At 43.4% G+C, this 16,789-nt stretch overlaps 1 protein-coding gene across 1 annotated transcript in view; it reads left to right on the top strand.

Annotated features, from left to right (window-relative positions):
• Window positions 1-16,789, top strand: part of LAMA3 (laminin subunit alpha 3) — a 183,254-nt gene that overhangs the window by 105,507 nt on the left and 60,958 nt on the right. The window contains exons 31-34 of the mRNA XM_015121683.3: window positions 4,141-4,250; window positions 7,025-7,105; window positions 12,150-12,256; window positions 16,410-16,460. Coding sequence (XP_014977169.3) covers window positions 4,141-4,250; window positions 7,025-7,105; window positions 12,150-12,256; window positions 16,410-16,460 — 349 coding nt within the window. The remainder of the gene's footprint in view (window positions 1-4,140; window positions 4,251-7,024; window positions 7,106-12,149; window positions 12,257-16,409; window positions 16,461-16,789) is intronic.

The following is a 16,789-nucleotide window of genomic DNA, read 5'->3' as shown; positions in this document are numbered from 1 at the left end:
GTTGGCTGGGCACGGTGGCTCACGCCTGTAATCCAAGCACTTTGGGAGGCCGAGGCAGGCAAATCACGAGGTCAGGAGTTCAAGAGCATCCTGGCTAACACAGTGAAACCCTGTCTCTACTAAAAAATGCAAAAAAATTAGCTGGGCGTGGTGGCGGGTGCCTGTAGTCCCAGCTACTCAGGAGACTGAGGCAGGAGAGTGGCGTGAACCCAGGAGGCGGAGCTTGCAGTGAGCCAAGATGCGACACTGCACTCCAGCCTGGGCAACAGAGCAAGACTCCGTCTCAAAACAAACGAACAAACAAACAAAAACAACAAAAAAAGAATAAGTGTGTTATTGGCGAACCATTGCTAGATGTCAAGCCCATGTTATGAAAACTGCCAAAGTACAAAGGGAGGTTTTTGGTTTTTTTTTTATAGTCACCCACTGAAAGGAAAACTCGTGAGAGTCATAATTCATATTTTAATCAAACAAGATTTTCTTTCCCATTTTTTTTTTGTAGTTCTGTCTTCACTTGTCCCTAATGGCCATGTGGCCACCAGAGACTCTTCATTCAGGAAATCCTCACTGAGCATTTGCTAGTATGGCAGGTATTCAGCTAAGTGCTGGAGTTAAAATCGTCAGACCTAATCCCTACACTCACGAGGCTTGCTGTCTAGTAGGGGATGTGTACGTATGTACACACTCACACACACGCACACACAACTATAGATAGTTGAGCCCGTGTCTGTGCTCAGCTAACGGCTACATGGCAAGTCCTGAGTGCTGATGCTACCCTGAATTGTGTGCCCTGCATGGAAGCCGAGAATGCATCCCTCATTCTCAAAGAACAGTAATGAGGAAATCCAGTACCTTTGAATATCAAATGGGCCTTGTGGCTGATTTCACTGCAAATTGACCTCCACCTCTCAAGGTCCAAAGTAATTGTCTAACATCAGGGACCTTCACCCAGGTGCAAATCTTCAAGTCAGGTCGTTTCAACGATAGACTCTGAAGTTTGAAAAGATAAGTAGTCCAACTTTTTGCTGGTACAGCAGTAGGTGTCCAGTGTCAAGGGCAGGAGTAGCAGGTGATGCAGGTGCCACCGTCCAGAGGGACCTGCAATGACGGCCTCCTGCTATATGCTGAGACCCTGTCTCTCCCTCTTCTCATTGCCCCAATTTCTCCCCATATTTTCTCCTCTCCCCCCAATTCCCCTTGCTGTCTACTGTCCCTGTCACGCCTTATTTTCCTCTCCATTCCCATTTCCCTCCCCTTTTCTCTTTGTCTTCTTTCTTTATCTTCCTTCTTTTATTCTCTGCGACTTGAGCCCATCTTCCCCTCTGCAGTTGCAATGGAATTTCAGAATGATTTATATGAAATTCACAGCTGACATGGTGCTCCTCTGAGGCTCAGATGGAAGAAAGCCCACGACCCTCAGCACAGTACTGGGGGCTCTTTCCAGCTGCATCCTGCCCCCTTGCGCTTCTGCCTTGGGCATGCCCTTTGCTTTCATTCCCTCCACACACTGCCATGCTATTGTAAGACTGAAGTTCTGCACGCTCTGTCCCCTGTGCCTGGAATGCCCTTCCCTCACTTTTGCGCTCAGTGAATCCCTGTCCTTTTGTGGCCCTCACAGGCAGCCCCTCCTCCTGCTCCCATGGGATGCTGGCACACTTGTGTCCTGTTTTCCACGGGATATTGAATATGTCTATTCACAGGACTACATGTACCCCGAGTCGAGGGACCAACCCATCTTCACATCGCTAGAGCCTAGCATAGTTGGGCATATGGTAAATGCCTAATAGATATTTGGTGGCAAATGGAGCTAGGAGAGCAGGTGCCATGGGAGTGGACGTGGGCTTCTGCAGCATTCGTTCATTCATTTATTCACAGTAAAACACAAGGAACCTGAAGGGAGGGTCTCCAAGTTTGCAGGACTGAGGACGGTTTCCAGGGTGGCCACTCTCAACTGACAGTGAGGGGTTTCTCACATGTTCTTATGGGACTTTGTCAAGCAACACGGGTTTTGACACCCTTCCTTGATCCTCTCCTCTCATCCCTGTGGAGGACCAGTATTCAGAGTGATTTTAGTAGGATACGGATGTCCTCACCTCAATTCTGGCATCTGTACATTCTTGCTTCTCCAATGTGTTCAGCCTCAGAGCTAAGTAGACACAGGACTGAAATATATCTATACAGTTGTGTTCTACTTGTAAATTGTCATTTGGATTAAAAGAGAAAGAGAACTAAAATGGAAACGTATTAGTTCCAAAGGACTGATGTCTTATGAGAGAGTCAGGGTAGCTGAAGCCTGGGTGAGGGTGAGGGAAGCCACTGGTGTCCTTCTCAGTCACCCATGAGAAGAGTCCTCTGCGGAGCTGATCAACCGCAGGGAAGATGTCCCCAGTGTCCAGACCTCAAGGAGTCTAGACCCATAGTGCAGTGAGATCTGGGGAAGGAAGGATTCCGGATAGGGGTGAGCTCTCTGATAATAAGCAAATTTCAACACGTGAGCAGCATCCTACTTTAAAGCCCCGCCACATTAGTATCTGAAATACTAATATCTTATGTTTATAGCACAATTTTATAGCTAGGAAAAAAACATGAAAGGATATTTTAACATCTTAGTGTTTTGTGTAATTTTCAGTTACTCAAAGGTTAGTGAAGGATGGATTGGCTCAATCTGGACAAACTGACGGCATTTATGATGGAAGGGCAGCCTTTTTCATTATGAACAAGCCACGTCGTCTTGGGATATAAACGTATATTGTTTTTCCCAATCTACCTTCAGATATTATTTAAAAACTGACACTCATGGCTGGGCACGATGGCTCATGCCTATAATCCCAGCACTTTGGGAGGCCGAGGCGGGCGAATCATGAGGTCAAGAGTTTGAGATCATCCTGGCCAACATGGTGAAACCCCGTCTCTACTAAAACTACGAAAATTAGCTGAGCGTGGTGGTGGGTGCCTATAATCCCAGCTACTCAGGAGGCTGAGGCAGGAGAATCACTTGAACCTGGGAGGCAGAGGTTGCAGTGAGCTGAGATCAGGCCATTGCACTCCAGCCCAGGTGACAGTGCAAGAATCTGTCTCAAAACAAAACAAAACAAAACAAAACAAAAAACAAAAACCCTGACATTCATTAAAGTTTCCTACTCCAGCAACACTTCTGCATACAGAAGTAAAATACATAGGCAAATTTTTAAAATTGTACTTATTCCTACCCATAAAATTAACACAAAGTGTTTCCATGTTATCAAATGCCCACAGTAAGGGGCGTTTTCCTGGATGTTTCTGTGCATTTAGATCTTTTTCACTAGGGTAACGCCAAGAAAATAAACAACTGTGACCCAATCCACCAGGTTTTATCTCAATAGACCACTTGCTTGCAAAATTATTTCATCTCAACACTTTACTAAAGAACAAATTTCCTTAGACAGCAACTTTGACATGAAAATAATTGGATTTATGTAAATAAAAAGCTTAGATAACATTAATTTCTTGCTTCTTTGGGACACTGGAATTCAGCTGAGTGTTTTCTTCAGATACTGTGCAACTTTTTATTGTTTTAACAAATTCTGTGTTAAGAACTAATTTCAATAATATCAGTCTTCAGTATATCATTATTATGTGAACCATGAAGTAAAATGAAGGTAATTTTCATCAAAGCAGTGCTAAGGAGAAGAAAGGAAAGAATTTACATTTCCCAAGAGCTTAGTACACTTGCTTTTTTAAATCCTCCCCACAGCCTTAGAAGGTGGGCATTATCCTAACTGTACATTTTGAGAAAATTGTAATTGTATGTAAATCATACACTAGTAAAATTGATGTAAGTAAAATTGATACAATTGAAAGGATCTTGCCCCAGGACTCCATGGCCTCGAGATGCTGGAGTGGGACAGAGACTCAGCTGGCTTGTCCCCACTATGTCACGCTGCCAATGTTAAGCACCATGTCACTTAGGGAAGGGCACTTACCCCTCTTTTCTAACACCAGCAATGATTCAAGGGACCGGGAAAATACATGGCTAGAGGAGCTGGTATCACTGAAAGTCAGAGGACTTGAGTTCTAGTCGTGTGATAAGTAAGATTACAGTGATCTCAGAAGTAGGGACTGTACTGGCTGCTGTGAATTGTGCTGTTCACCTGTCCCTAGAACTGTCAGCACAACACCGCGGGGGAGCACTGTGAGCGCTGCCAGGAGGGCTACTATGGCAACGCCATCCACGGATCCTGCAGGGCCTGCCCGTGTCCTCACACCAACAGGTACCGTAGCAGCTTGATATAACCTACAGGGACCCAAAGTCGTTTGGTGGCTGCCTAGGACTAGGGGCGGGAGAGCAGGTGGGGAGAATGGAAAGTGATTGCCACAGGGTCTGGGATTTCTTTTTGAAGGGATGAAAATATTTTCAAATTGATTGTGGCGATGGTTGTACAACTCTGTGAATATACTACAAGCCACTGAATTGTACAGTTTATGTGATGAATTGCGTGGTATGTGAATTATATCTCAAGAAAGCTGTAATATTAAAATGAACACGACATACAAGAAAACAAATGAATAGGCTGGGTGCGGTGGCTTACGCCTGTAATCCCAGTGCTTTAGGAGGCCAAGGAAGACAGATCACTTGAGATGAGGAGTTCAAGACCAGCTTGGCCAACATGGTGAAACCCCGTCTCAATTAAAAATACAAAAATTAGCTTGTAATCCAAACCACTCGGGAGGCTGAGGCAGGAGAATCGCTTGAACCCGGGAGGCGGAGGCTGCAGTGAGCCGAGATTGTACCACTGCACTCCAGCCTGGGCCACAGAGGAGACTCCATCTTAAAAAAAAAAAAAAAAGAAAACAAACAGAAACTGTCTTTCCAAGTTGTATCCTTCCAGGCTTTTTCCTTCCCTCTTTTCTTTTACTGTTCATTCAGTGGCTAAGTAGCTACTTCTCCAGCACCCATGACAGGGCCAGGCCTCAACCCTCTCTATGTGACGGGGAAACTGAAAGAAGACGGAGGCAGTCCCTGTTCTCCTGGGGCTTGACCTAGAGTGTGGCAGAGAGGGAGAGAAAGGGTGGGAGTCATCACACTCAGCAAACACACACACTAATCCATAAGAAGTATAACTGGAGATAGAGATGACATTTTCTGCAATAGGTTGTGTCATTGACAGTGAGGGAGTAGCTGCTTTAGAGGGATGGCCAAGGAGGCCTGAAGTTGGATAGAGGAAGCTATGGCAGTATTTTGGCCATGAGGCTCCCAGGCAAGGATGAAACAGAAGGAAAAGGCCTGTGACCATGTGTTCAAGGGCAGTGAGAAGGCAGGAGTGGCGGAAGTGCAGTGTGAAGAGAGAGGGCTGGAGGTGAGGTTGGTGGAACAGCTAAGACCCAGATTCCGCAGAACCCTGCAGGCTGTGGTCAAGCATCTGGATCTTATCCTCAGTGCGATGGAAGCTTTGGGACAGTTCTGAGCCACCAAGTGATCTGAGCTGTCATTCAGGCTCCAACGTGACCAATAGACTACATAGGTAGGAAGCCACCGCTGTGTTTCCAAGGTAACCTCCTCTCTCCTTAGGTGTGGCACCTTGTCATATCCTTGCTCATCACAAAGGGTTCACTGTGGACCCAAGCAAAGAATAATGTAACAAACTAAGTGAAGCAAGGGTTGGTTTGAAAATCAAGTGAAGCAGGAGTTGGTTTGAAAATCAAGAAGACACTGAGAACGCCTCACTAGTACATAGACTCAGAAACAAGTGTGGATCACAAAGGCAGGCCTATATCGGCCCTTAACCGACACGTGGGCCAAGTCCTCACATCGCCACAAGTCATGTGCCAAGTGTGGCTTCTCTGGAGAGACCTATCTGGAATGCGCCCTGCTTTGCTGTCTATGTATTTGATACTCGTGAAACCTGCCCGATCCTGCAGCTTTATCTGTCAAGGGATCAATCACTTGACCTTGCCCAGACTTGTTTGAAGAGAAGCTGGCAAAAGTAGAAAGCAGCAAGATTTCCACTGGGGTGCTTGGAAAAAGTGTTTTATTTTCGTTTGCAAAGCATAGTAGCATCAAGGTCAGCTTCCAGCTTCCATGCAGTTGAAGTAACACGTAGGTCTTTGGATTTATCAGTAAAACTCTATTTTTATCTACTTCTCCTTCCCGCAATATTAATAGTGCTGACTAATGTCTAACTGTGCCTTGAGAGGCTTCCTAAACAGGCATTCTCTTACCAGCGAATGGAGTAATATTCCTTCAGATGGCATCAGTGTCATGTCCAGTGGCAGATGGAGATACTTTGCAAGGCAACAGGGTTTTTTCATGGTCTCTTTGGGGGTGTGTGTGTGTGTGTGTGTGTGTGTGTGTGTGTGTGTGTGTGTTTAAAGCTGCTTCTAAAATATCATCACTTATTGCTTCTCAGCCTTTTGGCTAAGATCAAGTGTAAAATATCACCACTTTAGAGCTAAAAGAGAAGGGATCAAAATTCCACAACTTGGTTTGAAAAAAAAGCGAGAATCAGCAATGATTGTGCCCACAGAAATGCCGAGGCAGGTGAGTGTCCTCTGTGAGTCTTTAGGGGGCTCCAGGGCTTGGCCTCCCCACCGACTTTTCTTCCCAGAAGGCAATGTGTCTGATAGAGAAGAACTAGAATCAACAAGGAGAACTTTTTTTTTTTTTTTTTTTAAAGAATCAGAACTCTGTTCTTTTTTCTGCCTGGACTTGTTTTACTCCTTCCTTGTTATTCCTGGAAAAATGCTGTTGTAATCATCTCTTCCAAAGGGAGTTACTCTGCTCTGTCTTAAGGGGAAAAATGCTCTTCCCCAGGGAACAAATAAATGCCTTCAGTCCTTATTCACCAAAATTGCCCAGTGTCAGCTGAGATCATTCATCATTATGTCTCCAAGTCTTGATGGGCAAAATTTTCTTCACACAAAAAGTAACCAGACCCTGGGTTTCAGTGTTCACTTAAGGCAAGCCAGTCCTTTGTGGTAAAAAATAACGAGCATAAATCCTATCGATCTGTGTTTTTAATGGGGCCTTTTTCTGTCTTCTTTCAAGGTTTGCCACCGGCTGTGTGGTGAACGGGGGAGACGTGAGGTGCTCCTGCAAAGCTGGGTACACAGGAATACAGTGTGAAAGGTGAGGTGGGAGCCCCTCCCAGCTCAGCCTGCAGAGGGGGCAGGGAGGGCTGTGGGTGGGGCACTGCCAGGCGCTGGCGCGGAGCTAGGGGTGGGGCTGGGAGTTTGACTGAGGCCTGGAAAAAGGTCTCTTGGGAAAAATACAAGACTGCTCACCTAATAAATCATTAACATCATTCTCTGTCCTGCTTTGTACGTTTCAGAAAACTGAGAATGAGGCACAACACATACACTCACCCACACATAGCTTTACCTACATCCCCCCAACACGCACCCCTGTGTACCTCAACCCCCCACACCTCCCTACCTACCCCTCCTCCACAGTGATCTCTGCATACCCCCATTTCTATATGTCCCTTCCACTTATCTCCACATACACCTGCCCCCAACATATCCCTACTTACCTGTACACATGTACAACTTTCTACACTCTTCCATACACACACATATCCACAGCCCTAGCCTAGATAGCCACATACACACACACACATCTCTATCCCCACACTATATTTTGAACACTTTCAGGACAATCTGTGTCTTGTTTATTTCGGAATCCCCGGTTCCAAGCATGGTACTGTTCACATAATAGGTGTTCAGTAATGTTTGTGAAACAAAATAATAAATGTTGTGGAATGGAAAGTGTAAAATTAATGACAAAGGGCCACAGAACCAAGCTTTAGTTATTCACGGACAATTGTCATGATTAGCGACTATGCATAGGACACTGCCAAGTATTGAGAAAGTCATAAAAGATACTTATAAAGTAGCTGGGAAGACAGCGCACACATAGTTGGAAAAGTAACAGTATGAAAAGTGAATCATGTGGTTGACATATTTTAAAATTAAAAATAACTTTCTCATAAAATCAATACATATTTATTATAAAATGATGAAATACAAGGGAGCAGAGAACCAGTGAGGCCCCCCCATACCCCTACCTAGCCCTGTGCACTCAAACGCGTTCACATACAATCCTATTCATAATCATTTTGTCTACAGAAAGCCACTGTTAAAAAGCTGGCTGTATGTTTCTAGAGATCATTTCTAAATGTGTGAACTTAAAAAAAAAGTAGATTCGTGTTTCACTTTCTGTTTTGACTTGTTTTCTTATCTAATACTATGTTAGTAATATCTTTCCATATCAATAAGTATTCACTGATAACATCACATCAATGACCAAAAATTTCCACTGGGTTTCCATAATCCCCTACTCTTGGTCTTGGAGATCCTTTTACTGTTCTCCATTTAAAGCAACACTAAAATTAAATCCTTGCAGCTTAATATTTGTGTGTGCACGTCCTCAAGGTATAATTGTAGAAGTGGATTCCTTGGGTCAGAGGATAGGTTTTCCAGGATTTTAATACTTTTTGCAAAATTGACCTCCAGAAAAGTTTATATTCTTACTAGCAGCAAAAGAAAATGAGTGACTACCTACCCCAATGGATATTGGAAAGGATCAATATTTTAAATCTTTGCCAGTTAGGGCCAAGCATGGTGGCTCATACCTGTAATTCCAGCACTTTGGGAGGCCAAGGTGGGAGGATTATTTCATGTGATCCAGGGGTTAGAGACCAACCTGGGCAGCATAGAGAGACCTCATCTCCATAATTTTTTTTTAATTAGCCAAGTGTGATGGTGTGTGCCTGTGGTCCCAGCTACTTGGGATGCTGAGGTAGGAGAACCACTTGAGCTCAGGAGTTCGAGGCTGCTATGATCACACCACTGCACTCCAGCCCGGGCAACAGAAAAAAAAAAGCCAATTTGACAGAGAAAAATCGTATATCATTTTAATTTACGTTGTTTTGTTTAAACTTTAAAAGAGTTTGACTAATTTTTTTTAACCAGAAAATGAATTCAACCAGATTTTAAATAAGGCATAACCACCCTAGACTGGGATTATCTGAAATGTTTATGGATAAGGTAGGACTTCGGTAGGTCCAAGGAGTGACTAGAACCCAGTGGAGCCAGAAGATGGAGGTGGAGGGCAGGTTAGGTTGGGGAAGCGAGGCAGGAAAGCCCCAGGGCTGGAAGACACTTGCCACGTGTAGGATGTGGGGACTGCCTTAGACTGGGGACACCGAGCAGCAGCTAAGGAGCCCAGTTCTATGGCAAAAGATGGTAATGGAAGGTTCTTCTGTTTTCCATTTTCCATTTCAGCAAAATGAGTATTTCTCACACTTGCCTCACACTTATTCATGTATTCTTTCAATGAAAAATGTATGGAGGTCCTAGTGTGTATATATATATGTCTGGCACAGTGCTAAGTACTGAAGGCACAGTAGCAAACAGCACAGACAGCATCCTCAAGGGCTTTCCAGTCCAGTGGTGGACAGACATCAAAACATGCCATTAAAATAGCAAGAGATGGGAGAACTGGGCTAAGTTGAGCTGCAATTAGGAGGTGCATCCAACCAGCGAGAAGGGAAGGATGTGGGTAGTGGGAAGGGATTCTAGGCTCTGAGATTTAAAAGCCACAGGGGACCAACACCTGGGAGAGGTGTCCTAATTTCATCCTCTTTATGGCTCTTCACAAACAATGAAGCATTAAACAGCAACCGGCTCGGTGAGACATCCATTTGGCAGGCAAAATTTTTAATTAACAGTACTTCTCTCAGCTGATGTTTGTTATATCTGATGTCTCAAGAAAACAAGCTATTATTTCTTTAAAAAATTTTTTGAAGCTTTTTCACAGGTAAATGCCATTTTGATGTCAACATTTTTCATTTGTTAGACACAGCACCCAGACATCATTCCTGGCACTCGCGATTAACTACACAATGATAAATACAAGGACAGTCAAGGGTGAAAAGTAGGAATATAGATTATGCAGGAGACTAGCTGGATAGAAACCAGAGCAGCCAGCCAGGGGGAGGGTTTAGCAAAGGCTTCCCAGCCCATACATGTTTTTACCCCCTCTTCTCCCTCAGCCAAACAGGGCCACAGATGACAAGCTAGTTCTCTGCTCTTTATTTGTTGTACCAGTGTCATTCATGAAATCGGGAAGTTTTACTTCAGTCCTCTGTGTTTAGCCACTACCATAAATTGAGAATAAGAGAACCAGTTATTTCTCGTAACCAGTGAGTAATGCTTTGCAAGAAGTAGAATCGAACTTCCTGAATATTTCTGTGATTTAAATATAAGGTACTTTGTAATTATGCATCTGTTACGTGGGAAGTTTAGATGTAGGTAAGAAAGACATCAAAAATAAAGTATTCTAGAACACAGAGCTTCTGCATAGCATGATCTGTTAGGTAGAATACCAAGCCAGTCACAAAGTAAAGCCCTATTATTAGTATATGACCACCCTGCTTAGTAGACTTAGATAAGCCACCTCAGCCTAGTTACCTTCTTGATTATTAGGGGGTACATGGGCCTTCTGCTGTCTTGTAATAATTTCAAATGATGCCAATTAGAAGATGAATATTTTGTCATGTCTTATAACGATAGCTACACTTGAGAATCTGTTATGTGCAAACATTATGCTAGATTCTTTATTACATGATCTCTTATATTCATTGAGCAAAATAGGTATTATTAGTCCACTCATTTATTCATTCAACAAATGAATGAATATGTGCCAGGTGCTAAGGATGTATCAGTGAGCAAAACAGCCCAAAACTCCATGTCTTCATGGAGCTTATATTTTCATGGGGGTTGTGGGGGGAACGGTAAAGAAACTGAAGCACAGAGGGTTACAGCAACAGCCCAGGATCACACTTGTGGAGTGTGGAGGCAGGAGTGCAGCCAGATCTTTCTGATCCTTTACGTTATATCACCAGTGTATCCATGGTAATACATTGGTGAAGTATATTACAAGTACGTGGTGACGTGTGTTGGAATTGCCAAATTTTTTTTGATGCAGTGCTTACATTTTGGGAAATGAGATAAATGCCATATTTCCTTGAGTCTATCAAGTCCATTGATGATAAGACACCACACATCAGTTTAATGACAATTTGCAGGTGACTAGATGGGGAGTGGAACTTTGTTAATGGAAATATTGTAATTGACACCCCAACCCCAGGAAAATTAATGTGTGCTTATTTGACTTTTTTTTTTAAACAGTCTAAGAATCAAGGAAATGTGATCTTTAAACTTGTAAATCAGGAATGAGTTCTCATTACTATACTACCTAGAAGAACAAAGGCTCAGGGCCAAAGGTAGCAGCTGTAACTTCTCTCAGTCGTTTAAGAATCATTATATACAGCACGGCAGCAATTAGTGCAAATATGAATTATGCAGACTTTACATAGTGCAGGTCAGGTGCAGTGGTTCGTGCCTGTAATCCCAGCACTTTGGGAACTGAGGCGGGAGGATCACTTGAGCCCAGGAGTTCAAGACCAGTCTGGGCAACATAGCAAGACCTTATCTCTGCTGAAAATTTAAAAATTAGCCAGGCATGGTGGCATGCACCTGTAGTTCCAGTTTTTTGGGAAGCTGAGGCAGAAGGATCGCTTGAGCCCAGGAGTTCAAGACCAGTCTGGGCCACATAGGAAGACCTCATCACTACTAAAAATTAAAAATTTAGCCAGGAATGGTGGCATGTGCCTGTAGTCTCAGTTTTTTGGGAGGCTGAGGCAGAAGGATTACTTGAGTCCAGAAGCTCGAGGTTGCAGTGAGCTATGATCATGCCACTGCACTCCAGCCTGGGCAACAGAGAAAGAGAGGAGGGAAGGAAGGAAGGAAGGAAGGAAGGGAGGAAGGGAGGAAGGGAGGAAGGGAGGAAGGGAAGGAGGGAGGGAGGGAGGGAGGTTAGGAAAGTCTTCCCTCATCCAAGGAAGGAGGGAAGGAAGGAAAAATATTAAGAAAGTCTTCCCTCATCCAAAAAATTAGAAATTATATGGATCTTACTTCAAGTTTATTTCTGTGAGACAATTCAAGGGTAAATATCTCTGTATTGAGAAATATTCATTCTTGCAGATCTATGTCAGTCTTCCTCCCAATGGGTTACAATATCCCAAACACAGAGCTAGAGATTGAGAAAACTGGTTGGGATAAACGATGAGTTATTTGGGTGTTTCTCCTCCTCTCTACATTTTGTGTAGGTGTGCACCGGGATATTTCGGGAATCCCCAGAAATTCGGAGGTAGCTGCCAACCATGCAGTTGTAACAACAATGGCCAGCTGGGCAGTTGTGATCCCCTGACTGGAGGTAAGGTCGACCCACACCCCTGCTAATTTGCATTTATAAAGCTGGTACAACTTAACAGCCTCAGAACCCAAGCACACATTTTCAGGATGCGTAATACACAATTCCAACCAGCAAGTTGTCCCCTGGTTTTGACAACCCTGGAAATGCTTAAATAGTATTTTCAGCTTTGGTGAGTAACCTGTTTCAATGCACTTTTTTTTTTAAAAAAGTGAATCGTTTTTAAAACTTACCTGATCATAATCAAAATAACTTCAGATCCTACTTCGGTGATTTTGCTGAGATCTCCCTTTGATATTGTAGGGATATTGTCATGTCAGCTTTCCTGTGCATGTCTTAAGAAATTGAAATACTCTTTATCTTACAGCAGTACATGTTCTGGGATGTGGGTGGGTAATTGGGGTGGATTTTATACATTAAGAAAAAGATAATTAGCAGGAGTTAGTATGGGTTTATTAGGAGCAACTTGGACCAAAAAGGAAGACTATCCTCTTCCTTCTTTGACAGAATATTAATAGGAATCATCAGGAAAATGCTATCGATGTAGTGTAACACCAAACACTTAGATAAAATCTTTCATCTTATACTTACGGACAAGTTGAAGAACTAAACCCTGGATATGTGGATTCCAGCTGGTCAAGTGACTATTCCCAAAGGAATGCAGAGTAAATGGATTAATGCCAGTCTAGAATGGGGTATTTATTGTCATGCCTCAGGACTTCATCCTTGGCTCCACATTTGTTATTTGGATGGAAATATGGAAAGCATGCCTACCCATTTATCAGATGGCACAAAGTTGGGAAGAACAGTAAAGGGACCAAGGGAAAACTTCCCCCTCACCTGCAGAAGATTTGCAGAAAATCAGCAAACAAAAGGCAGATTAATAGGAGAAAAGGCATACACAATTTTATTTTAATGCGTGTAACACAAGAGAATCACAGGACAGTGATTACCCAGTAACCCAGTGGGGTGTAGATGCTTACGTACCCTTCTTCTTACGGGAAAGAGATGTGGAAAAGTGGATGATTTTAAGGGTAATGGTAAATGATTTTTAGACTGACTCAATGGACTCAGAGAACATACAGTGAGGCCTGGGACAAAATCTTCTGGGCCCATAGAACAGACAATGCTTTGTGACAAGAGTCTGTCCAGGTGTGTTGACAGACTTCAGGCTTTCTCCCTGAAATATGAGTTAAGTTAATGAAAACTCATGGAAGAAACCAGAAGTAGTTTGTTTTCATTTTTGGCAAGTCTGGATGTTGGGAAGATAAGTGGGTATCAGAGTAAAGTTTTTTCCGGCATCTGCTGGTCTCCAAGGGCCTTCAATTTAAAATAATCAGCCTACCAGGGTGCCATATTTTGGGGTGAAATTCCCTGGTCTTCTCCAGTAGAAAGTGCCTCCCATGACACATTCAGAATTCAAAAGGGCCTCAACAGTCTGGAATGATGGGTCAATTCAACCAGACAAAATGATATTAAGGATAAGGGTGTGGTCCTATAGTAGAGTGGAAAAAATAAATAAACGTTTAGCTATGTGGTAAGTGGTAACTGGCTTAGTAGCAGGAGGTGTAAAAAGGCTTAAGGTTGCCATCAGCAGTCAGTGCAGGGTAGGTTAGAACGTGGTGTGGCCCCAAAGATGGCTCGCACTGTTTTCACTGAGTTCTGGTGTCTAAAGCCGGGGTCCATGGCACACTGCTCATGTAAGTCCTCACGTGAGAGTTAGTGACGTCTTTAGAAGACAATAGAAGAGCTATAGTTGTTCAGAAAGAGGGTAAGACTCTGAAGGGATGTGGAACTGTGTCATATGAGGAAGGATTGGCCAGGGCAGTGAAAGGAAGAGCTGGAAAGGACATGTTTGTCAGGCTGGCGTGTGGGAAAGGGTTGGTCTTGTTCTCTGAGATATAAGGGACAGAACTTAGAGCAAAGGGTAGAAGCAAGAGGGAGCTCTATTTTAAATCATTCTAAGGAAGAAATGTTGAACGTTTAAAGATGAAACAGATTTCTTTAAAAGGAGGCTATTTCTCCTGTCACTGGAGGTATTCAAGAAGCTTCAACATCACTAGCAGCTTATTCACCAGACTAATGCCTCTGCAACCCTCATTTCCCCCACGCCAGTAACACAAATCAGCACCCTGAAATGAGGATAGTAACTGTTTGTTCCCAAAATGGAAGAAGATGCTCATGTATGAGACTTGCTTATTCCTGTTAGAGTTTTGTTGTTGTTGTTTTTATTCTTTTTTTTTTTTTTTCTTCAACTAATAATGGACATATTCCTTGGTGGTCAAAATGCAAGCTTGTTGGGAAAATTTCACTAATAAATCAATCATCCAGAGAAGCCTAGTTCCCCATAAACTATTCAGGGTGCTGTTGAAAATTGTCAAGGAAACAAGACCATGCTTGCTGTCCAGAAGCCATTTACAGACTAACTGAGGAAATAGAAATATCACAATATGTACATATAAGAGCGAATGGCTGGGCATGGTGGCTCACGCCTGCAATCCCAGCACTTTGGGAAGCTGAGGTGGGTGGATCACCTGAGGTCAGGAGTTTGAGACCAGCCTGGCCAACATGGGGAAACCCCATCTCTATTAAAAATATAAAAATTAGCCAGGTACAGTGGTAGATGCCTGTAATCCAAGCTACTCGGGAGGCTGAGGCAGGAGAATCGCTTGAACCCAGGAGGCAGAGGTTGCAGTGAACTGAGATAGCACCACTGTGCTCCAGCTTGGGTGACAAGAGTGAAACTCTGTCTCAAAAAAAAAAAAAAAAAAGCAAGTAAGGCTTTTTTTTAAAAAAAGGAACCCATGATGATATATATAATAAATTAAAATGTATACAAATGTTTATAAAGGGAACATTGTCTTTGTGTGGCAAGATCAAGGATGATGCTTTTATCTCATTTTCCTGACTTCCCCATATTTTCCATAATTAATTTATATCAGTTTTTATAATTAAAAGTAAACGTGGCTTAAAATGTCTGTATATACACACAAAGTGTGGAATATTATTGGCTGGTGACAATAACAGATGTGAAAGCCTCTTGCAGCTTGTCCAGGAAAATGTTAAGCATAGAGTTTTGCTGTTGTGAAGGTAGACAGTTTGTTCAGGGGGAAGTGAGAGGACATGTCAATGTCAGAAGGCACGGCATGGGGAAAAGGGTACACGTGGAAGGGGTCAAGAATGCCCAGGGTTGACCAGCAGGCTTCACTGTAGCTGAGAATCTCAAAGCTCAGCTTATCCAGCCTGGCCAATATGGTGAAACTCTGTCTCTACTAAAAACACAAAAAGTAGCCAGGTGTGGTGGTGTGTGCCTGTGGTCCCAGCTGCTCGGGAGGCTGAGGCAGGAGAATCGGTTGAATCTGGGAGGCAGAGATAGCAGTGAGCCGGTATCTCACCACTGTGGTCCAACCTGGATAACAGAGAGAGACTCTCCCACTCCCCTCCAGCCAAACACACACACAAACACACACACACACACACACACACACACACACAAACTCAGTTTATATGTGCTGTAGCTGGTGGCATGGGCCCACTGACATTATATGCCCATCACTATCACCACATCTGTTGCACTGTTTTGTAACTTGTCTGCCCTCGTGTTTCATGGGACTGTTAAGTTACAGAGCAGCAGGGATTTTGTCTTGATATCTTTGTATTTCCAGCAGCTAGCATGGGGCTCTGGCACACTGTAAATGCTTAAATTTGCTCAGTGAATGTTTGCACAATGTTCTTGAATGATGCCAGAAGCAGCACGAATATACAAGAGGCTCTCCAATGAAGAAAGGCCTAATGCGAATGATTGAGAGGCTTGGTTTGATAAGAAAACATGGCCCTTTATCGAGTTGACCTTTGTAGTGAAGGAATTGAATATATAACAGGGAGGCCACAAAAGCAGTTCCTGCAGTGAGCCTGCTGGGAGATGAGAAAGCTTCTGGGCACTGGCGTGGGTGAGGGAGGGAAAAGGAAGAGCTAGCGATGCTGGGTAGTTGGGTGTCTATTAGGTTTGCCATTTTAAGTAATGGCAAAACCCACAATTGCTTTTGCACCAAACTAATAAAACCTTGCGACACTAGCTTTTCTGAGAACCACATTAAAGAGCAGATGAAGAATAAGTTTAATAACATTGTCTTCTTTGGTTATTTTCTGATTTCAGACTGCATAAACCAAGAACCCAAAGATAGCAGCCCTGCAGAAGAATGTGATGGTGAGAAAAGACAGCCCCTCCTCCTCCTTTCCAAGTTGTGGGGTGTGATTTAAGATATGTGAGCCCCATGCTGGGTCATGCAGTTTCCAGTCTGGGAAAGTAAGGGTGGGAGGAGGTGGAAGGAGGACTACTTAGGGTCAAATCAGCTTCTCTCTGTTTGACCTTCGGTGGGTGACCCTGCTTCTCCAAGCCTCAGTTTCATCATTTGATAAGTTAACATGATAATTAGACCTACCTTATAGGGATATTAGGGAAATGCTTGTAAATGTCTTATCACAATGCCTGGTAAATCACAAGCATCCCATAGTTGAAGGCTATTATTATTTTCC

The sequence above is a fragment of the Macaca mulatta genome, chromosome 18 (assembly GCF_049350105.2).
Source record: "Macaca mulatta isolate MMU2019108-1 chromosome 18, T2T-MMU8v2.0, whole genome shotgun sequence".
NCBI classification, from domain to species: Eukaryota; Metazoa; Chordata; class Mammalia; order Primates; family Cercopithecidae; genus Macaca; species Macaca mulatta.
This window is presented reverse-complemented; position numbering and strand designations above follow the sequence as displayed.